The following is a 24,962-nucleotide window of genomic DNA, read 5'->3' as shown; positions in this document are numbered from 1 at the left end:
GTTACTGTGGCAAACGCAGGACCCACTGAAGCTTGTCGACTGCTTCTGGGCCTTGAGGTCTGGAGCCTGAGGCCTACTTGGGAGGTGGGGCACTGATAAGCCACTTGGTTCCCCACAAAGAGAAAACGAAACACAGACTCACCCTGGTACCTGGTTGTCCTCTGAAGGCCGGCTGTTCGAGTGGTGGATAGGACTCTCTCTGCTGATGCCTGGCCTGGTGCTGGACTCAGCGGCAATGGGGCCTGTGTCAGGAGGCTGTGCTAACCTCTGGCATTCATCCAGATCTGATGTTCCGACTGGAGTTGGCACCTCCGATCTGTCAGTGTTGGCGTGGGGCCATATCTTCACTGTTGTCAGCTCCCTGCCTGCTAAAATGGAGTGAGAGAGTGAATGAGTCAGTGAGAGAGAGGGAATGAGAGGGAGTTGAGAGAGACAGACAGACAGACAGAGTGAGAGAGGGAGAGTGGAAGAGAGAGGGAGATGGAGAGGGAGAGAGAGGGAGTTGAGAGAGAGTGAAAGACAGAGAGATTGAGAGAGAGATAGAGAGGGAGAAGGAGTGAGAGTGAGAGAGAGGGTGTGCGAGTGAGAAAAAGTCAAAGTGAGAGAGAGAGGGAGTGAGAGGGAAGAGGGAGTGAGTGAGAGGGAGAGGGAGTGAGAGAGAGAGTGTGTGTGTGCGTGTGTGTGTGTGAGAGAGAGGGGAAGAGGAAGTGAGTGAGAGTGAGAAGGAGTGAATGAGAGGGAGAGAATGAGAGAGAGTGTGTGTGTGTGTATGTAAGAGAGAGGGGGAGAGGGAGTGAGAGGGAGAGAGAGAGTGAGAGAAAGAGAGAGAGAGTGAGTGTGAGAGAAGCTGTACCTGCATGTTACTGGGAACACATGGTTTTAACACATTTGGGGACTAATGCAGTGAAGGTTTTGAATAAAACTCAATGCACAAAATCACCCCTCGCTCAAGACCCACCTCTGACTGGCATTGACTCGAGGGTTTGCTGTAGAGCAGGGGAGAATGGTCAGGGGGTTGGTGAATGTGCAGGGGGGTTGGGTAACTTCAATCCATGCAGCATCCCTGACAAACCCAAGGCAGTGAGTGGGGCCTGCCGAGAGGAACCTGCCTCAGTTCGGGGTGGGGGAGGAGGGGGGGGGGGGCAGCCTCACACCCTCCCCTCCTCCGCTCTCATCTACCCCATGTCCCCTCTGATCCTCACGCCTCCTTCACGTCCACTCCGAGACACTGTTCCACCAATGATCCCCACGTTTCCCCATGCCAACCCATGTCCCATCCTAACCCCCTATGCACCATCATGTCTCCTCAGACAACCCCTGCCCCTACACGTTCATGAATCCAGCCTGTGTCCCTACATACCCCTGCTCTGCTCAACGTCCCCTATTGATCGCAGAAAGCTATTCACCCAGTATCCACTAAGTACAGTCCTCAACACCCATGTGGTAGAAAAGGAGGAATACAAGCCGTAATAACCAAATAAAACCCTGTTTCAGATCGGTGTGCGAGATGTTCTGCTCTGTCATGGGATGTGAATATCACTGGCTGCCCGCCCATTTATTTCCCTCCCAATTGCCCTTGAGAAAGTGGTTCTGAGCTAAACCAGTGGAACGCCCTTGGGGCAGGTAACCTCCCACTGGTGACACTGAAGGAACGGCAATGTGTTCCCAAGTCAGGAATGATGACTGGCTTAGTTGAGAACTTGCTGGGGACAGTGTTGTCTGCTGCCCTTGCCCTCCTCGATGGGAGTGGTCGTGGGTTTGGAAGGTGCTGTCTCAGGCTCTTTGGCGAATTCCTGCAGTGCGCCTTGTAGATGGTACACACCGCTGCTACTGAGTGTCGGTGGTGGCAGGAGGGGGTGGAGGGTGGGGTGGGTGTGGTGCCAATCTGGCGGGGCTGCTTTGCCCTGGAATGGTGTCAAACATTTTAACACCGTAATACAAAGGAGGAGTAGTGGGTCAGCCAGCCCGACTGCGTTAGCTCTGCCAGAACATACTGTGGGGCAAGTTTAAGGCTGTACCCTTTGGCAGGAAGAATAGAGGAGCTGACTACTATTTAAATGGAGAAAGACTGCAGGGAACTGCAGCAGAGGGGGATTTGGGAGCGACCGCGCATAGATCTCGAAAAGCTCGCATCCAAATTCAGCAGATAATAGGGAAACCAAATGGAATGCCATTATTGATTTCAATGGGAATGGAATATAAAATATGGATGCTTTGCTAAAACTATGCAATTAAACCGCAGCCAGGATACAAAGATACGCTAGCTTGGGGACAGTCCAGAAGGGAGTCACTTGGCTGTTCCTGGGAATGGAGGGACTGCCTTGTGAGAAGAGGTTGAGTAGGTTGGACATACACTCAGCGGGATTCGGAAGAATAAGAAGGGACCTCATTGAAAGATACGAGATTCTTAGGGAACGTGACAGAGGGGGGCCATTTCCCCTTGTGGGAAAGTCAAGGGCCAGACGGCACCATCTCAGAACAAGGGGGCACCCATTTCTGAGAGAGATGGTGAGGGATTCGTTCTCTGAGGTGGCAGTGAACGTGCGGAACTCTTTCCTGCAGACGGCTGGCGAGGCGGGGACATGATGTGCATTCAAGGCTGAGGTAGAGAGACGTGTCTTTTTAAAATCAGGAGGGGAAGAGATGGAAGACTGGAGTTGAGGATGATCACATCAGCCTTGACCTCATTGGCTGGTGGAGCAGACTCAATGGGCTGAATGGCCTCCTTCTGCTCCCACCATTATCACTCCCGCTGCCTTTTGATGGTAGGATCCTCATCGTTTGTTCCACTTACACCCTCTCTCCCTCCGCAAACAGAATTAAAAGCTCTCCAGCTACTTTCAGTTCCGAAAAGGAGGCGGATCAGACCCAAAACACGAACTCAGTCTCTCTTTCCACTGAGTTTCCCATCAGCTCTTGTGATCAGGTTGTGGGTTGTGCTGGGGGAGAGGTCTGCTGCTGGAGATGGCCCCCCAGCACCTCAGGGAAGCTCAGCGGGGGTTGGGAGATCTGTTTGAAGTCTCTCCTATTCAGCACGGCGATAGTACCACAAGACACGACGGAGGGAATTTTCAACGTGAAGGTGGGAATTCCGCTCCACAAGCACGTGGCTGCGGTTACTCTTCCCAAACGGGAGATGTATCTGCAGCCAGCAGGTTATGAAGGATGAGGGCAAGTACGGGTTCCCAGGCATCTTGCTCCGGCACCAACCCCAGGGAGCACTGTGTCCTGGTACAGTCCCCTGGGGAGCACTGTGTCCCGGTACTGTCTCCCCGGGGAGCACTGTGTCCCGGTACTGTCCCCCCAGGGAGCACTGTGTCCCGGGACTGTCCCCCCGGGGAGCACTGTGTCCCGGTACTGTCCCCCCCGGGGAGCACTGTGTCCCGGTACTGTCCCCCCGGGAGCACTGTGTCCAGGTACTGTCCCCCCGGGAGCACTGTGTCCCGGTACTGTCCCCCCCCGGGGAGCACTGTGTCCCGGGACTGTCCCCCCCGGGGAGCACTGTGTCCCGGTACTGTCCCCCCCGGGGAGCACTGTGTCCCGGTACTGTCCCCCCGGGGAGCACTGTGTCCCGGTACTGTCCCACCCCAGGGAGCACTGTGTCCCGGTACTGTACCCCCGGGGAGCACTGTGTCCCGGTACTGTCCCCCGGGGAGCACTGTGTCCCGGTACTGTCCCCCCCGGGGAGCACTGTGTCCCGGTACTGTCCCACCGGGGAGCACTGTGTCCCGGTACTGTCCCTCCCGGGGAGCACTGTGTCCCGGTACTGTCCCCCCCGGGGAGCACTGTGTCCCGGTACTGTCCCACCGGGGAGCACTGTGCCCCGGTACTGTCCCCCCCGGGGAGCACTGTGTCCCGGTACTGTCCCCCTGGGGAGCACTGTGTCCGCGTACTGTCCCCCTGGGGAGCACTGTGTCCCGGTACTGTCCCACCCCAGGGAGCACTGCGTCCCGGTACTGTCCCACCGGGGAGCACTGTGTCCCAGTACTGTCCCCAGGGGAGCACTGTGTCCCAGTACTGTCCCCAGGGGAGCACTGTGTCCCGGTACTGTCCCCCCGGGGAGCACTGTGTCCCGGTACTGTCCCCCCCGGGGAGCACTGTGTCCCGGTACTGTCCCTCCCGGGGAGCACTGTGTCCCGGTACTGTCCCCCCCGGGGAGCACTGTGTCCCGGTACTGTCCCCCGGGTGAGCACTGTGTCCCGGTACTGTCCCCCGGGAGAGCACTGTGTCCCGGTACTGTCCCCCCCGGGGAGCACTGTGTCCCGGTACTGTCCCCCGGGAGAGCACTGTGTCCCAGTACTGTCCCCCCAGGGGAGCACTGTGTCCCGGTACTGTCCCCCCCGGGGAGCACTGTGTCCCGGTACTGTCCCCCCAGGGAGCACTGTGTCCCGGTACTGTCCCTCCCGGGGAGCACTGTGTCCCGGTACTGTCCCCCCGGGGAGCACTGTGTCCCGGTACTGTCCCCCCCCGGGGAGCACTGTGTCCCGGTACTGTCCCCAGGGGAGCACTGTGTCCCGGTACTGTCCCCCCCGGGGAGCACTGTGTCCCGGTACTGTCCCCCCGGGGAGCACTGTGTCCGCGTACTGTCCCCCTGGGGAGCACTGTGTCCCGGTACTGTCCCCCCGGGGAGCACTGTGTCCCGGTACTGTCCCCCCCGGGGAGCACTGTGTCCTGGTACTGTCCCCCTGGGGAGCACTGTGTCCCGGTACTGTCCCCCCAGGGGAGCACTGCGTCCCGGTACTGTCCCCCCCGGGGAGCACTGTGTCCGCGTACTGACCCCCAGGGAGCACTGTCTCCCGGTACCGTCCCCCTGGGGAGCACTGTGTCCCGGTACCGTCCCCCCGGGGAGCACTGTGTCCCGGTACCGTCCCCCCAGGGGAGCACTGTGTCCCGGTACTGTCCCCCCCGGGGAGCACTGTGTCCTGGTACTGTCCCCCCGGGGAGCACTGTGTCCCGGTACTGTCCCCCCCAGGGAGCACTGTGTCCCGGTACTGTCCCCCAGGGAGCACTGTGTCCCGGTACTGTCCCCCCAGGGAGCACTGTGTCCCGGTACTGTCCCCCGGGGAGCACTGTGTCCCGGTACTGTCCCCCGGGTGAGCACTGTGTCCCGGCACTGTCCCCCGGGTGAGCACTGTGTCCCGGTACTGCTCCCTCGGTGACTGAGTTGAAGGGGAACATTCCGCCTGGCGCCTGGGCTCACGGGGGAGAGCTCCGGATTCCTCAGTTCCGGGGTCCCTGTTGGTCCTCCCTTCCTCAGGGTACCGCAGCATCACAGAATGGGTATTCATGAAGTAGCAATGCAAAGATCTGTTTCCGACCCTGCGGACTGACCCCTCTCGTTCTGTACCTGCTCCATGTGATTCCGGGCAGACCTTGAAACCACCATTTGAGACAGGAGGCCATTCTGAAACAATACCCAATCTCACTGATAGACCTCGCACACAGTTATTCCATTGACCTTCCTGTGGGTTTAGACCCTCAGATATGTTATGGGTTGTCCACTCACCTGGTTTATTCAGGCATTTCTCAGCGGCCTCTTCCGATGTGGACATACGCTCTGAACCAGGAACGCTCCAACTATTCCCAATCCGGCTGGCTTCCAGGCCGCCCACCCGGCGCTCAGAGGCTGGGAGCCCACCACGAGGATCGATGGGCTGATGGGTCACAGTGGAGGGTCTCCCCACGTCAGGGGTCCAGTCGATTGAGCTCTGCCCGGGGCCGGCGTTCGGGGTCTCCCTCAGCGGGGTAGGGTCCGGACCGGGCAGCGGGTGAGCTGCAGGCCCTGAAGGGCACACGGCCAGAGGGTGGTCGCATGGTACCTGAGGCCCAGGCTGAAGAGAAGAAGCTTCTGGGAGGGCCGGGGAGTCCGGCAGTCTCCCCGCGCCACACGGTGGAAGGAGCCGGGATTGAGGGGATGGGCAGGTGCTGAGGTGTGTGACGGGACCGTCTGTGCGGACGATTGCCACTCTGCCCTGCTGGCTCCGGCCTGACTTGCCTTTGCCGGGCCTCTTCAGTAATGGCTGTCGGTCGCAGGTCTGACCCGGAAAGTTCGGGGGAGGTGCTGGATCTGTCGTGCCGGGCTCCTGAGGCCCACCTCGGACCTTCTCGAACTGCCCCTTGCCAGGACCCCCGGTGCCATCTTGCAGAGAGAGAGGTGGGCCCGGCAAGCTGGAGACCGCCTGGGTCTGGTCACAGCTGCGGCCGGACCTCACCAGTGGCAGAGGAAGGGGCCGCTGCTTGCAAAGGGAGGGCTTTCCTGGCAACTGCTCTGAGCTTGGGCCTGCTTTGGGACTGTCCCCTGGCCCACAAACCCTGGCCACCTGTTTGGACACGGCACAGCGTCCAGGTTGGTCAGCCCTACCGACGCCACGGCACCGTTGGCCAGTGACCCCCCCTCTCTCCCAGGTTTCCCCGCTGGGCTTTGATCTACAGTCAGCTGCAGCACTCCCAAGGTCAGAGGAGGCACCATTCTCCCCGAGACCCCTCCTGGGCGAGTCCGCCTCACGGGCAGGAACTCCGACATCGCCTGCTCTTCCTCCGTCACTGCCCGACACTACAGCGTAGTAGCACGGCAAGACCTTCCTGTCCTTACAATCCTTCCTTTCAGCAAGGCCTGGGCTGCCAGTGGGTATGCCAGTCACAGGGATGTCATCAATGGAAGTCACGTCACCAATGTACGTTTCCTTAATGGGCTCGATTGTGATCTTAGGCCCTGACGTAAGAACGCTGCGGGCGATGGGTCTGGGAGACAATGAGCCAACAGCATCTCGGGCCTCCACACTCAGGCTCCTTGCAGGATCCCGGGGAACCTCTAGCCGATGGGACTGGTAGGCCTCCTCGACCCTAACATCCGGAAATTCATAGGAAGGGGGCTCGCACACCGCAGGCTCTGAAATGATGAGGCAGCCGCAAGAGCTGCACTTGCCGTCGATGCAGAAGGCAGTGTTGGCACGAGGCGCGGTCGCCCCGCCACCGGGCACATCACTGTTGGCGCGCGGAGTAGCCGGGCCCCTCCAGGTGGCCCGCGGCCGGGGACTCGCGGCGTGAGGTTTACCGGCCTCCCCAGAGCCGGCCTTCGGCGAGCGCTCCTTCCTGGCCAGCTGGTAGGCCGGAAGCCTGGGGTCGGGCGCCCAGCCCCCAGTTGCCGGGTGCCCCGAGGGCTCAGTACCGCCCCTCCTCCGCAGCTGGTGACGGACCTCGGCCTCCTGGGTGGACTCGTCCTCGAACCTCACCCTGCTCGGCGACTGGCCCCGCTTCTTCCGCGGCCTGCCGTGGGAGTCACCGCTGGAGGAGTCACTGTTTGGACAGAACCGCTCCCTGGAGGGAGGCCCCCGCTTTGGCGACGAGCTGCCATCCGCCCGGGCGTCCCTAAACGGCGGACAGAAACACACCGGTTACTTTGCCGGGACGCACCCGACCAAGAGCCCAAACCGGGAGCAAAGCGAGGACCGCAGATGCCGGAGATCTGAGCCGAAGTGTGTGGTGCTGGGAAAGCACGGCCGGTCAGGCAGCATCCGAGGGGCAGGGGAATCGACGTTCCCTGACGAAGAGGGTATACCCGAAAGGCCGACTCTCCCGCTCCTCGGATGCTGCCTGACCGGCTGCGCTTTTCCAGCACCACCGGTCTTCGACGAGGAGCCCAACCCGCTGAAGTACCAAGGCAGATGAGAGGGGCATTGTATGGGCATTTACCCACACACCGTGCGTCTAGCTCCACATCACTTCTCATGGAGGACTTGGTCCTGCAGACGCTGGAGATCAGAGTCGGGATTAGAGTGGTGCCGGAAAAGCACAGCAGGTCAGGCAGCATCCGAGGGGCAGGAGAATCGACATTCCTGATGAAAGGCTTTTGCCTGAAATGTCGATTCTCCTGCTCCTCGGATGCTGCCTGACCTGCTGCGCTGTTCCAGCACCACTCTAATCTCGACACCACTTCTCATGGCTAGTGTTATGGACAAGATCAGACCCACTTAAAATACTTTAAGAAGGTAGGTAACACCCAAATCTTTTCTTATTTTAAAGACAGGAGTGAGGTAGGGTATGCCAGATGCAATGCGACTGGTCAAATTACTCGACGTTAAACAGAATACAATTTATTTGAACACTGCAGTTAAAATATAAACAAAAGGAAGAGGAATTTAGAATAACTTGACTGAATAATAGATACAATCCCCATTACTTCACTCGGTAACTGTTCCAATAGAGATTAGAGACAAAAGACCTGCAGATGCTAATGTAGACAGGCAGGAGGCTGGGAGAACACAGCAAGCCAGGCAGCATCAGGTGGTACCAGAGTCCAGGCTTCAGGACCTGAAGGAAGGTTAGTACCCAAAATGTTGCCTTCTCCACCTCCTGATGCTGCCTGGCTTGCTGTGTCCTCCCAGCCTCCTGCTTGCCTACAGGTGTTCCAATACAGTCACATTCCCAGAAACACCAACGCTCGGCAAAAGGCAAATTCTCACAAGCAGTTCCGCAATCCAGGAAACGGGAAGAAAAAAAATCGGAAGTAGCAGCTCGGAGATAATTCACTGAAGCTTTCAACTCTTTGGAGAGGGCAAAAGGCTCCTGCTCAAAACTAAACCTCACAAACTGAAAAAAAAAACACCTAGAGCTTGCTCTGTGAGAGCTGGCCAGACCTAGGTTGATTCCAGTTAAAAAAACGCAAGGCCTCACAAATTGTTTACTTAGAGACAGCTCGATACTGCTGCCTTACAATCTCTCATCAACAAAAAAGGGACAAAATAATCTCTTAAAATGACCGTGCCAAGTGCTTCTCCTGAGCAGCACAGATCAACTGAGACTCAGTGTTGTCCTCAAGGTAAGGGGAGTGTGGAGCCTGGATGTTATTGTTCAAGATGGCCATGCCTCTGCACCCTCCCTGAGTTACAATGCGGCAGTCCCTGCTCCAGAAGCCAGGCTGAAATTCCCACCACAGTGCTGAGGGAGTGCCACACTGTCAGAGACGCAACCCTTCTGACTGGACATTAAACCAGGGTCCAATTCCCTCGGGTGGATACAAAATCCTGAAACACTTGACGGGTCACTTTATGAGGAAAGCTTTGAAAAAAATTGGGCATATATCATTGGAGTTTAGAAGACTGATAGGTGATTTTTAAAAAAATATATATATATTTTGGTTCGCAGGATGTGGATGTCCCTGGCTGGGCCAACATTTATTGCCTGTCCCTAAGTTGCCCCTGGAGAAGGTGATGATGTTTTGCCCTCTTGAATCACTGCAGTGTCCGTGCTGTAGGTTGACGCACGGTGCCCTGAAGGAGGGAATTCCAGGATTTCGACCCAACAACAGTGAAGGAATAGCGATATATTTCCAAGTCAGGATGGTGAGGGGCTTGGAGGGGAACCGTAATATACCCAGACGGAACGTAGCTGCTCAGGATATTTGACCCGGTGGGAGAGTTTATAACAAAGGATGGAGATGAAAAATGTGGAAGATGAGGATGAGGAAATGACTTTCTTTTCAGTGATGTGTCCAATTCTCTCCCCCACCAACCAGTGGGGGCTTTTTCACTGGATGTTCAAAACCGGGCAGACAAAATTCTTAACCAACAAGGGAGTCGAGGGGTACCGAGGGCTGGGAGGAGGCATTTGCAGGAACCTGAGGTTAATGACATAATTGCATCCACCATAATCTTCTCAGACACCAGAGCAAACTCAAGGGGCCGAATGGCCTGCTCACGTGATCGAAGAGGACGGAATTTGCAGTCAAGCCGCTGTCTCTGCCAAAAGCACTGCTCAGAAGTCAAGAAGCCTGGGCCTACACTCTCTGGAGAAGGTAACACATCAATGAAGGGAGGCTTACACACTGTCTGAAGGAACAATGTTGACACTGCGTTACGGAAGGTGATTGGGTCACTCCAGAACAGAAGGGATACCCCTGACAGGGCCACATACAGTCACATGTTTTTTCAGTTACCCGCAGTTTCAGTCCAGCCACCCTTACCTGTCGAGCTCAGGAACATACCATCGCAGACAAAATGAATGCTGCTTCAGAGACTCTGTCCCCCAAATTATTACGGGAGACATTTGATACATAGCTGGGGAATCAAAATAAATTCATAGCGTCGTGGGTTTCCTCAAAGTCCGTACCTCCCCATTTCCATTGCTGAAGGAGAGCTACAGACCTCCTGAAGGTGCTAACCCTCAATGTGGGGGGAGAGATCCCACAGTGGGGTACATGGGTCCATGTACCCCAATCCCTTTGACCCTTGACACCTATGCTGATATTTCAGCACATGACTTGGTGCCAGGTTTTGTTCAATTGAGCTCCTGAAGGTGGCACTGGGATGTTTACCATGTTAAAGATACCCCCGGTCTCAAACCTCCTCCCACCCTGCCCCCTGCAAACCTCCTCCCACCCTGCCCCCTGCAAACCGACTCAACACAGACATCTATTATAAACCGACTGACTCCCACAGCTACCTGGACTACACCTCCTCCCACCCTGCCCCCTGCAAAGACTGACTGAACTGGTCCTCACCCTGAATAACTTCTCTTTTCAATCCTCCCACTTCCTCCAAACTAAAGGAGTTGCCATGGGCACTGGCATGGGCCCCAGCTATGCCTGCCTCTTCGTAGGATATGTGGAACAGTCCATCTTCCACAACTACACTGGCACCACCCCCCCACCTTTTCCTCCGCTACATCGATGACTGTATCGGCGCTGCCTCGTGCTCCCACGAGGAGGTTGAACAGTTCATCAACTTTACTAACACCTTCCATCCCGACCTGAAATTCACCTGGACTGTCTCAGACTCCTCCCTCCCCTTCCTAGACCTTTCCATCTCTATCTCGGGCGACCGACTCAACACAGACATCTATTATAAACCGACTGACTCCCACAGCTATCTGGACTACACCTCCTCCCACCCTGCCCCCTGTAAAAACGCCATCCCATATTCCCAATTCCTTCATCTCCGCCGCATCTGCTCCCAGGAGGACCAATTCCAACACCGCACAGCCCAGATGGCCTCCTTCTTCAAGGACTGCAGATTCCCCCCAGACGTGATCGACGATGCCCTCCACCGCATCTCCTCCACTTCCCGCTCCTCCGCCCTTGAGCCCCGCTCCTCCAACCGCCACCAAGACAGAACCCCACTGGTTCTCACCTACCACCCCACCAACCTGCGCATACAACGTATCATCCGCCGTCATTTCCACCACCTCCAAACGGACCCCACCACCAAGGATATATTTCCCTCCCCTCCCCTATCAGCGTTCCGCAAGGACCACTCCCTTCGTGACTCCCTCGTCAGATCCACACCCCCCACCAACCCAACCTCCACCCCCGGCACCTTCCCCTGCAACCGCAGGAAATGTAAAACTTGCGCCCACACCTCCACACTCACTTCCCTCCAAGGCCCCAAGGGATCCTTCCATATCCGCCACAAGTTTACCTGTACCTCCACACACATCATCTATTGCATCCGCTGCACCCGATGTGGCCTCCTCTATATTGGTGAGACAGGCCGCTTACTTGCGGAACGCTTCAGAGAACACCTCAGGGACGCCCGGACCAACCAACCCAACCACCCCGTGGCTCAACACTTTAACTCTCCCTCCCACTCCACCGAGGACATGCAGGTCCTTGGACTCCTCCACCGGCAGAACATAACTTCATGACGGCTGGAGGAGGAGCGCCTCATCTTCCGCCTGGGAACCCTCCAACCACAAGGTATGAATTCAGATTTCTCCAGCTTCCTCATTTCCCCTCCCCCCACCTTGTCTCAGTCGGTTCCCTCAACTCAGCACCGCCCTCCTAACCTGCAATCCTCTTCCTGACCTCTCCGCCCCCACCCCACTCCGGCCCATCACCCTCACCTTGACCTCCTTCCACCTATCCCACCTCCATCGCCCCTCCCCCAAGTCCCTCCTCCCTACCTTTTATCTTAGCCTGCTTGGCTACTCTCTCTCATTCCTGATGAAGGGCTTATGCTCGAAACGTCGAATTCTCTATTCCTGAGATGCTGCCTGGCCTGCTGTGCTTTGACCAGCAACACATTTTCAGCAAAAGACATCTGCCATTGACCTTAGCTATAGCCCACACGATTGTATAAACTTCTATAAAATCACCCCTCTGCCTCCCAGGAGTTCTATGTTTCCCCAGTTAAAAGAGTGGACATGTGTTTCTCCCACAGTCAACCCGTTATCGAGGTTGACGAGAAAACCCAAGAGTCTGAACCACTTACCGAGGGCTCCTCTCGATGGGCAGAATGCTGTGGTCAGCTTTGAGAGGGCTGGTTCGGGCCTTCATTCGAGCTCTCTCCAGGAGCTGCTTGGCCTGTTCGTGTCTGTGACTCAGGGGCAGCTGGCTGGGCGAAACAAAGGCTCTGCCAAGGAGATTAGGAACACTCAGTGATTAGTACTGAGGTTAAGCTGGGCAGCACACAGAGAGACGCGTGCACACACACACACACACACACACACACACACACATATATACCGACAGATAGACACACACACACACATATATATACAGACACACACACACACCACACACATATATACAGACACACACACACACACACCACACACATATATACAGACACACACAAATACACCACTCACACACACATACAGACACACAGACCACACTCATATACTGACACACACACACACCACACACACACATATACAGACACACAGACCACACTCATATACTGACACACACACACACCACACACACACATATACTGACACACACACACACCACACACACACATATACAGACACACACACACACCACACACACACACATATACAGACACACACACACACCACACACACATACACATATACAGACACACACACACACCACACACACATATACAGACACACACAAACACACACATATATACAGACACACACAAATAGACCACACACACATATACAGACACACACACCCACACACAATATATAGACACACACAAATACACACGCATATATACACACACATACACAGACACACACACACACACCACACATATATAGACACACACAAATACACCACACACATATAGACACACACAAATACACCACACACACATATACAGACACACACACACCACACATATATAGACACACACAAGTACACACGCATATATACACACACATACACACACACACACCCCACACAACACATATACAGACACACACAAATACACCACACACACATATACAGACACACACACACACCACACACAAATACACACCACACACACACATACACACCACACACACATATACAGACACACACACACCACACACATATACAAACACAAATACACCACACACACGTATACAGACACACACACACACACCACACATATATAGACACACACAAGTACTCACACATATATACACACATATACACAGACACACACACACACATATACAGAAACACACAAATACACCACACATACATACACAGACACAAATACCCACACACAATATACAGACACACACACCACACATGTATATAGACACACACAAATACACACGCATATATACACATAGACACACACACACATATACAGACACACACAAATACACCACACACACATATACAGACACACACACCACACATATATAGACACACACAAGTACACATGCATATATACGCACACATACACAGACACACACACACCCCCACACACACATATACAGACACACACAAATACACCACACACACACATATACAGACACGCACACATCTACAGACACACACACACCACACACACATATACAGACACACACAAATACACCACACACACACATATACAGACACACACACCCATATACAGACACGCACACATCTACAGACACACACACACCACACACACATATACAGACACACACAAATACACCACACACACATATACAGACACACACATACACACCACACACAAATACACCACACACACGTATACAGACACACATATATACACACATACACAGATACACACACACCACACACACAAATTCAGACACACACACACACCATACACACACAAATTCAGACACACACACAAATTCAGACACACACACAAATTCAGACACACACACACACCATACACACACAAATACAGACACACACATATACAGACACACACAAATACACACCATACACCCACATATACAGACACACACACTCATATACAGACACACACACACATCTACAGACACACACACCACACACACAAAAATACACCACACACACATATACAGACACACACACACGCCACACACATACACACCACACACACATATACAGACACACACATATACATACACACACACACCACACACATATACAAACACAAATACACCACACACACATATACAGACACACACACCACATATATATAGACACACACAAATACACACGCATATATACACACACAAATACACACGCATATATACACACAGACACACACCACACATATATACAGACACACACAAATACACCACACACACATACAGACACACGCACCACGCATATATAGACACACACACATATATACACACACATACACAGACACACACACCCCACACACACACATATACAGACACACACAAATACACCACACACACATATACAGACACACACACCCATATACAGACACGCACACATCTACAGACACACACACCACACACACATATACAGACACACACAAATACACCACACACATATACAGACACACACACACCACACACACATATACAGACACACACACACCACACACACATATACAGACACACACACCACACACATACACACCACACACACATATACAGACACACACATATACATACACACACACACACCACACACATATACAAACAAACACAAATACACCACACACACGTATACATACACACACATACACAGATACACACACACCACACACACAAATTCAGACACACACACACACCATACACACACAAATACAGACACACACAAATACACACCATACACACACATATACAGACACACACAAATACACACGCATATATGCACACAGACACACACACCACACACACATATACAGATACACACACACACATATACAGACACACACAAATACACACGCATATATATACACACACATACACAGATACACACACACCACATACACATATGTAGACACACACAAATACACAAGCATATATACACACATACACAGATACACACATACAGACACACACACATATAAAGACACACACATATGCACAGACGCACAACACATATATTACAGACACAGATGTGCATGCACAAACACACAGACACAAAGAGATAGCTACACATGCACATACATAGAGATACACATGTACGTATATACAGACACAAACGTTTGAAGACACAGAAGGGCAGACATAGCTGGGAATAATGATTACTTCTTTGAATAAAGCAGCTGGCAGGTCAATCAAACAAGTTGCGAGGCAGCAGGACACACAATGATCAACGCCACGACTGGAAACTGGGTGCTTTTTATTGGCCAGCCTGGTAACAAGGCTCGGCCACACTTGGGCATTCACTCAGGCCCCGACACGCCCCTGCCGGTTTCTCCATGAGATACAACGGGCTGCAATTACAAGGAGAGCCTGTGGGAACGTCACAGTGATTCCTGCATCCAGCACATCCACATGGACTAGGCTGGTACACTGACAGCCCACTGTGCACAATGAGCATCCAGACTTGGATTAGATCGTGCACACTGAGCACCCAGACCTGGATTAGACCATGCACACTGAACATCCAGACTTGGATTTGACTGTGCACACTGAACACGCAGACCTGGATTAGATCGTAAACACTGAGCACCCAGACCTGGATTAGACAGTGTACACTGAACACCGAGATCTGGATTAGACTGTGCACGATGAACACCCAGACCTGGATTAGATTGTGCACACTGAACACCCAGACCTGGATTAGATTGTGCACACTGAGCACCCAGACCTGGATTAGATCGTAAACACTGAACACCCAGACCTAGATTAGACAGTGCACACTGAGCACCCAGACCTGGATTAAACCGTGCACACTGAACATCCAAAACTGGATTAGACCATGCACAGTGAACACCTAGACCTGGATTAGGCCGTGCACACTGAACACACAGACCTGGAATTGATCGTCCTCGCTGAACACCCAGACCTGGATTACACCATGCACACTGGACACCCAGACCTGGATTAGACGATTTACACTGACCACCCAGACCTTAATTAAACTGTATACACTGAACATCCAGACCTGGATGAGACCGTGCACACTGAACACCCAGACCTGGATTAGACCCATGCACACTGAACACCCAGACCTGGATCAGACTGTGCACACTGCACACCCAGGCTCGGATTAGACCGTGTACACTGAACACCCAGACCTGGGTTCGACCGTGCACACTGAACACCCAGACCTGGATTAGGCCGTGCGCACTGAACATCCAAAACTGGATTAGACAGTGCACCCTGAACACCTAGTCCTGGACGAGACTGTGCACGCTGAACACCAAGTCCTGGATTCGACCGTGCATACTGAACACCCATATCTGGATTAGGCCGTGCGCACTGAACACCTAGACCTGGATTAGACTATGCACACTGAACACCCAGATCTGGATCAGATTGTGCACACTGAAAATCCAGATCTGGGTTAGACCATGCACACTGAATACACAGACCTGGATTAGACCGTGCACAATGAACACGCAGTCCGGGATTAGACGGTGCACACTGAACACCCAGACCTGGATTAGACCATGCAGAATGAACACGCAGACCTGGATTAGACCGTGTACACTGCACACCCAGACCTGGATTAGACCATGCACACTGACCACCCAGACCTGGATGAGACCGTGTACACTAAACACCCAGAACTGGATTAGACCGTGCACACTGAACACCTAGACCTGGATTAGACCGTGCACACTGAACACCCAGACCTGGATTAGATCGTGCACACTGAACACCTAGACCTGGATTAAACTGTGCACACTGAGCACCCAGACCTTAATTATACTGTATATTCTGAACATCTAGACCTGGATGTGACCGTGCAGACAGAACACCCAGACCTGGATTAGAACCGTGCACACTGAACACCCAGACTCAGATTAGACCGTGTACACTGAACACCCAGACCTGGATTAGACCGTCCACACTGAACACCCAGATCTGGATTAAACCGTACACACTGAACACACAGGCCTGGGTTAGACTGTACACACTGAACACCCAGTCCTGGATTAAACCGTGCACACTGAACACCCAGACCTGGATTAGAACGTGCACACTGAACACCCAGACCTGGATTAGACCGTGTACACTGCACACCCAGACCTGGATTAGACCGTGTACACTGCACACCCAGACCTGGATTAGACCGTGTATACTGGACACACAGACCTGGATTAGACTGTGCACACTGAACACACAGACCTGGGTTAGACAGTGCACACTGAACACACAGACCTGGGTTAGACAGTGCACACTGAACATCCAGAACTGGATTAGATCGTGCACACTGAACACCCAGACCTGGATTAGACCATGTACACTGAGCACCCAGACCTTAATTAAACGGTATACACTGAACATCCAGACCTGGATGAGACCGTGCAGACAGAACACCCAGACCTGGATCAGATCGTGCACACTGAACACCTAGACCTGGGTTAGACCGTGCACACTGAACACCCATACCTGGATTAGGCCGTGCGCACTGAACATCCAGAACTGGATTAGATCGTGCACACTGAACACCTAGACCTGGATTAAACTGTGCACACTGAGCACCCAGACCTTAATTAAACTGTATATTCTGAACATCTAGACCTGGATGAGACCGTGCAGACTGAACACCCAGACTCGGATTAGACCGTGTACACTGAACACCCAGACCTGGGTTAGACCATGTACACTGAACACCCAGACCTGGATTAGACCGTGCACACTGAACACCCAGACCTGGATTAAACCGTACACACTGAACACACAGACCTGGGTTAGACTGTACACACTGAACACCCAGTCCTGGATTAAACCGTGCACACTGAACACCCAGACCTGGATCAGATTGTGCACACTGAAAATCCAGACCTGGATTAGACCGTGCACACTGAACACGCAGTCCGGGATTAGACGGTGCACACTGAACACACAGACCTGGATTAGAACGTGCAGAATGAACACGCAGACCTGGATTAGACCGTGCACACTGAACACCCAGACCTGGATTAGACCATGCACACTGAACACCCAGACCTGGATTAGACCGTGCACACTGAACACCCAGACCTGGATTAGACCGTGCACACTGACCACCCAGACCTGGGTTAGACCATGCACACTAAACACCCAGATCTGGATTAAACCGTGCATGCTGAATTCCCAGACCTGGAATAGACAGTGTACACTGAACACCCAGACCTGGATTAGGCCGTGCACACTGCACACAAAGTCCTGGATGAGACCATGTACACAGAAAACCCAGACCTGGATTGGACCATGCACACAGTACACCCAGACCTGGATTAGACCGTGCACACTGAGCACCTAGACCTGGATTAGACAGTACACACTGAGCACCCAGACCTTAATTAAACTGTATACACTGAACATCCAGAACTGGATGAGACCGTGCAGACAGAACACTCAGACCTGGATTAGAACCGTGCACACTGAACACCCAGACCTGGGTTAGACAGTGCACAATGAACACCCAGACCTGGGTTAGACCATGTACACTGACCACCCAGACCTTAATTAAACTGTATACACTGAACATCCAGACCTGGATGAGACCGTGCAGACAGAACACCCAGTCCTGGATTAGACCATGCACACTAAACACCCAGATCTGGATTAAACCGTGCACACTGAACACCCAGTCCTGGATCAGATTGTGCACACTGAAAATCCAGATCTGGGTTAGACCGTGCACACTGAACACCTAGACCTGGATCAGACCGCGCATGCTGAACACCCAGACCTGGATTAGATCGTCCTCGCTGAACACCCAGACCTGGATTACACCATGCACACTGAACACCAAGTCCTGGATTAAACCATGCACACTGAACACCCAGACCTGGGTTAGACCATGTACACTGACCACCCAGTCCTTAATTAAACTGTATGCAGTGAACATCCAGACCTGGATGAGACCGTGCAGACAGAACACCCAGACCTGGATTAGAACCATGCACACTGAACACCCAGATCTGGATTAAACCGCGCATGCTGAATTCCCAGACCTGGAATAGACCGTGCACACTGAACACCCAGACCTGGGTTAGACCGTGCATACAGTACACCCAGACCTGGATTAGACCATGTATACTGACCACCCAGACCTTAATTAAACTGTATACACTGAACACCCAGACCTGGATTAGACAGTGCACACTGAACACCCAGTCCTGGATTAGACAGTGCACACTGAACACTCAGACCTGGATTAGACCGTGCACACTGAACACTCAGACCTGGATGAGACCGTGCACACTGAACACCCAGACCTGGATTAGACCGTTCACACTGAACACCCAGACTCGGATTAGACCATGCACACTGAACACCCAGTCCTGGATTCGACCGTGCACAATGAACACCCAGACCTAGATTTGATCGTGCACACTGGACACACAGACCTGGATTAGACCGTGCACACTGAACACTCCGACCGGGATTAGACCGTGCACACTGAACACCCAGACCTGGATTAGACCAGGTACACTGACCACCCAGACCTGGATTAGACCATGCACACTGAACACCCAGATCTGGATTAAACCGTGCACACTGAACACCCAGATCTGGATTAGACCGTGCAGAATGAACCCGCAGACCTGGATGGGACCGTGTACACTGGACACACAGACTTGGATTAGACCATGCACACTGAACACCCAGACATTAATTTAACTGTATACACTGAACACTCAGACCTGGAGAAGAACGTGCACACTGAACACCCAGACCTGGATGAGACCGTGCACACTGAACACAAGTCCTGGATTTGACTGTGTACACTGAACACCTAGACTCGGATCAGACCATGCACACTGAAAACCCAGATCTGGATTAGACCATGCACACTGAAAACCCAGATCTGGATTAGACCGTGTACACTGCACACCCAGTCCTGGATTAGACCGTGCACACTGAACACTCAGACCTGGATGAGACCGTGCACACTGAACACTCAGACCTGGATGAGACCGTGCACACTGAACACCCAGACCTGGATTAGACCATGCACACTGAACACCCAGTCCTGGATTCGACCGTGCACACTGAACACACAGACGTGGATGAGATCGTGCACACTGAACACACAGACCTGGATTAGACCGTGCACACTGAACACTCCGACCGGGATTAGACAGTGCACACTGAACACCCAGACCTGGATTAGACCGTGCACACTGAACACCCAGACCTGAATTAGACAGTGTACACTGAACACCCAGACCTGGATGAGACCGTGCACACTGAACACACAGACCTGGATTAGACCGTGCACAATGAACACGCAGTCCGGGTTTAGACCGTGCACACTGAACACACAGACCTGGATTAGATCGTGCACACTGAACACCCAGACCTGGATTAGACCGTGCACACTGAACACTCCGACCTGGAATAGACCGTGCACACTGAACACCCAGATCTGGATTAAACCGTGCACACTGAACACCCAGATCTGGATTAGACCGTGCAGAATGAACCCGCAGACCTGGATTGGACCGTGTACACTGGACACACAGACTTGGATTTGACCATGCACACTGACCACCCAGACATTAATTTAACTGTATACACTGAACACACAGACGTGGATTAGACCATGCACACTGGACACCCAGACCTGGATTAGATCGTGCACACTGAACACCCAGACCTGGATTAGACCGTGCACACTGAACACTCCGACCTGGAATAGACCGTGCACACTGAACACCCAGATCTGGATTAAACCGTGCACACTGAACACCCAGATCTGGATTAGACCGTGCAGAATGAACCCGCAGACCTGGATTGGACCGTGTACACTGGACACACAGACTTGGATTTGACCATGCACACTGACCACCCAGACATTAATTTAACTGTATACACTGAACACTCAGACCTGGAGAAGAACGTGCACACTGAACACACAGACCTGGATTAGACCCGTGCACACTGAACACCCAGACTCGGATTAGACAGTGCACACTGAACACCCAGACCTGGGTTAGAATGTGTACAATGAACACCCAGAACTAGATTTGATCGTGCACACTGGACAACACAGACGTGGATTAGACCGTGCACACTGAACACCCAGACCTGGATTAGATCGTGCACACTGAACACCCAGACCTGGATTAGGCCGTGCACACTGAACACCCCGACCTGGATTAGACTGTGCACACTGAACACCCAGACCTGGATGAGACCGTACACACTGAACACCCAGACCTGGGTTGGACCGTGCACACTGGACACACAGACCTGATTAGACCATGTACATTGAACACCCAGTCCTTGATTAGATCGTAAACACTGAGCAGCCAGTACTGGATTAAACCGTGCACACTGAACACCCAGACCTGGATTAGACCATGCACACTGAACACCCAGACCTGGATTAGACCGTGTACACTGAACACCCAGTCCTGGATTAGACCGTGCACACTAAACACCCAGACCTGGGTTAGACTGTGTATGCTGAACACCCAGACCTAGATTAGGCCATGAACATTGAACACCCAGACCTGGATTAGGCCGTGCTCACGGAACACACAGACCTAGATTAGAACATGCAGAATGAACACGCAGACCTGGATTAGACCGTGTACATTGCACACCCAGACCTGGATTAGACCGTGCACACTGGACACACAGACTTGATTAGACCATGCGCACTGAACACCCAGTCCTAGATAAGACCGTGCGCACAGTACACCCAGACCTGGATTAGACCAGGTACACTGACCACCCAGACCTGGATTAGACCATGCACAATGAACACCCAGATCTGGATTAAACCGTGCACACTGAACACCCAGATCTGGATTAGACCGTGCAGAATGAACCCGCAGACCTGGATTAGACCGTGTACACTGGACACACAGACTTGGATTAGACCATGCACACTGACCACCCAGATATTAATTTAACTGTATACACTGAACACTCAGACCTGGATGAGACCGTGCACACTGAACACCCATACCTGGATTAGACCATGTTCATTGAACACCCAGTCCTTGATTAGATCGTAAACACTGAGCACCCAGTACTAGATTAAACCGTGCACACTGAACACCCAGACCTGGATTAGACCATGCACACTGAAAACCCAGATCTGGATTAGACCGTGTACACTGCACACCCAGTCCTGGATTAGACAGTGCACACTGAACACCCAGTCCTGGATTAGACAGTGCACACTGAACACTCAGACCTGGATTAGACCGTGCACAATGAACACGCAGTCCTGTATTAGACGGTGCACACTGAACACCCAGACCTAGATTAGACCGTGCACACTGAACACCCAGACCTAGATTTGATCGTGCACACTGGACACACAGACCTGGATTAGACCGGGCACACTGAACACCCAGACCTGGATTAGACCGTGCACACTGAACACCCAGACCTGGATTAGACAGTGTACACTGAACACCCAGACCTGGATGAGACCATGCACACTGAACACACAGACCTGGATTAGACCGTGCACAATGAACACGCAGCCGGGTTTAGACCGTGCACACTGAACACACAGACCTAGATTAGGCCGTGTACACTGCACACCCAGACCTGGATTAGACAGTGCACACTGGACACACAGACCTGGATGAGACCGTGCACACTGAACACACAGACCTGGATTAGACTATGCACACTGAACACCCAGACCTGGATTAGACCGTGCACACTGAACACCCAGACCTGGATTACACCATGCACACTGAACACCCAGACCTGGATTAGAACGTGCAGAATGAACACGCAGACCTGGATTAGACCGTGTACACTGGACACCCAGATCTGGATTAGACCGTGCAGAATGAACCCGCAGACCTGGATGAGACCGTGCACACTGAACACACAGACCTGGATTAGACCGTGCACACTGAACACCCAGACCTGGATTAGACCGTGCACACTGGACACACAGACCTGATTAGACCATGTACATTGAACACCCAGTCCTTGATTAGATCGTAAACACTGAGCACCCAGTACTAGATTAAACCGTGCACACTGAACACCCAGACCTGGATTAGACCATGCACACTGAACACCCAGACCTGGATTAGACTGTGCATGCTGAACACCCAGAACTGGATTAGACCATGCACACTGAACACCCAGACCTGGATTAGACCATGCACACTGAACACCCAGACCTGGATTAGACTGTGCATGCTGAACACCCAGAACTGGATTAGACCATGCACACTGAACACCCAGACCTGGATGAGACCGTGCACACTGAACACAAGTCCTGGATTTGACTGTGTACACTGAACACCTAGACTCGGATTAGACCATGCACACTAAACACCCAGATCTGGATTAGACCGTGCACACTGAACACCCAGACCTGGATTAGAACGTGCAGAATGAACACGCAGACCTGGATTAGACCGTGCACACTGCACACCCAGACGTGGATTAGACAGTGCACACTGGACACACAGACTTGGATTAGACCATGCGCACTGAACACCCAGATCTGGATTAAACCGTGCACACTGAACACCCAGATCTGGATTAGACCGTGCAGAATGAACCCGCAGACCTGGATTAGACCGTGTACACTGGACACACAGATTTGGATTAGACCATGCACACTGACCACCCAGACATTAATTTAACTGTATACACTGAACACTCAGACCTGGAGAAGAACGTGCACACTGAACACACAGACCTGGATTAGACCCGTGCACACTGAACACCCAGACCTGGATTAGACCATGCACACTGAACACCCAGACTCGGAAAAGACCGTGCACACTGAACACCCAGACCTGGGTTAGAATGTGTACAATGAACACCCAGACCTAGATTTGATCGTGCACACTGGACAACACAGACGTGGATTAGACCATGCACACTGGACACCCAGACCTGGATTAGATCGTGCACACTGAACACCCAGACCTGGATTAGACCGTGCACACTGAACACTCCGACCTGGAATAGACCGTGCACACTGAACACCCAGACTTGGATTAGATCATGTACATTGAACACCCAGACCTGGATTAGACCGTGCACACTGAACACCCAGACCTGGGTTGGACCGTGCACAATGAACACCCAGACCTGGATTAGACCGTGCACACTGGACACACAGACCTGATTAGACCATGTACATTGAACACCCAGTCCTTGATTAGATCGTAAACACTGAGCAGCCAGTACTGGATTAGACCATGCAGACTGAACACAAGTCCTGGATTCGACTGTGTACACTGAACACCTAGACTCGGATTAGACCATGCACACTGAACACCCAGATCTGGATTAAACCGTGCACACTGAAAACCCAGATCTGGATTAGACCGTGTACACTGAACACCCAGTCCTGGATTAGACCGTGCACACTATACACCCAGACCTGGATTAGACTGTGTATGCTGAACACCCAGACCTAGATTAGGCCGTGCTCACGGAACACCCCGACCTGGATTAGACTGTGCACACTGAACACCCAGACCTGGGTTGGACCGTGCACACTGGACACACAGACCTGATTAGACCATGTACATTGAACACCCAGTCCTTGATTAGATCGTAAACACTGAGCAGCCAGTCCTGGATTAAACCGTGCACACTGAACACCCAGACCTGGATTAGACCATGCACACTGAACACCCAGACCTGGATTAGACCGTGTACACTGAACACCCAGTCCTGGATTA

The 24,962-nt window shown here is 52.6% G+C and overlaps 1 protein-coding gene across 1 annotated transcript in view; it reads right to left on the bottom strand.

Moving 5' to 3' along the window:
• Positions 1–24,962, bottom strand: part of LOC132818916 (uncharacterized) — a 113,137-nt gene that overhangs the window by 20,624 nt on the left and 67,551 nt on the right. The window contains exons 4-7 of the mRNA XM_060830048.1: positions 12,207–12,347; positions 5,507–7,395; positions 5,084–5,404; positions 143–368 (exon numbers count right to left, since the gene is read on the bottom strand). Coding sequence (XP_060686031.1) covers positions 143–368; positions 5,084–5,404; positions 5,507–7,395; positions 12,207–12,347 — 2,577 coding nt within the window. The remainder of the gene's footprint in view (positions 1–142; positions 369–5,083; positions 5,405–5,506; positions 7,396–12,206; positions 12,348–24,962) is intronic.

Source organism: Hemiscyllium ocellatum, chromosome 9, assembly GCF_020745735.1.
Source record: "Hemiscyllium ocellatum isolate sHemOce1 chromosome 9, sHemOce1.pat.X.cur, whole genome shotgun sequence".
NCBI classification, from domain to species: domain Eukaryota; kingdom Metazoa; phylum Chordata; class Chondrichthyes; order Orectolobiformes; family Hemiscylliidae; genus Hemiscyllium; species Hemiscyllium ocellatum.
The sequence above is the reverse complement of the archived record's forward strand: the minus strand, read 5'-3'. Positions and strand labels throughout refer to the sequence as shown.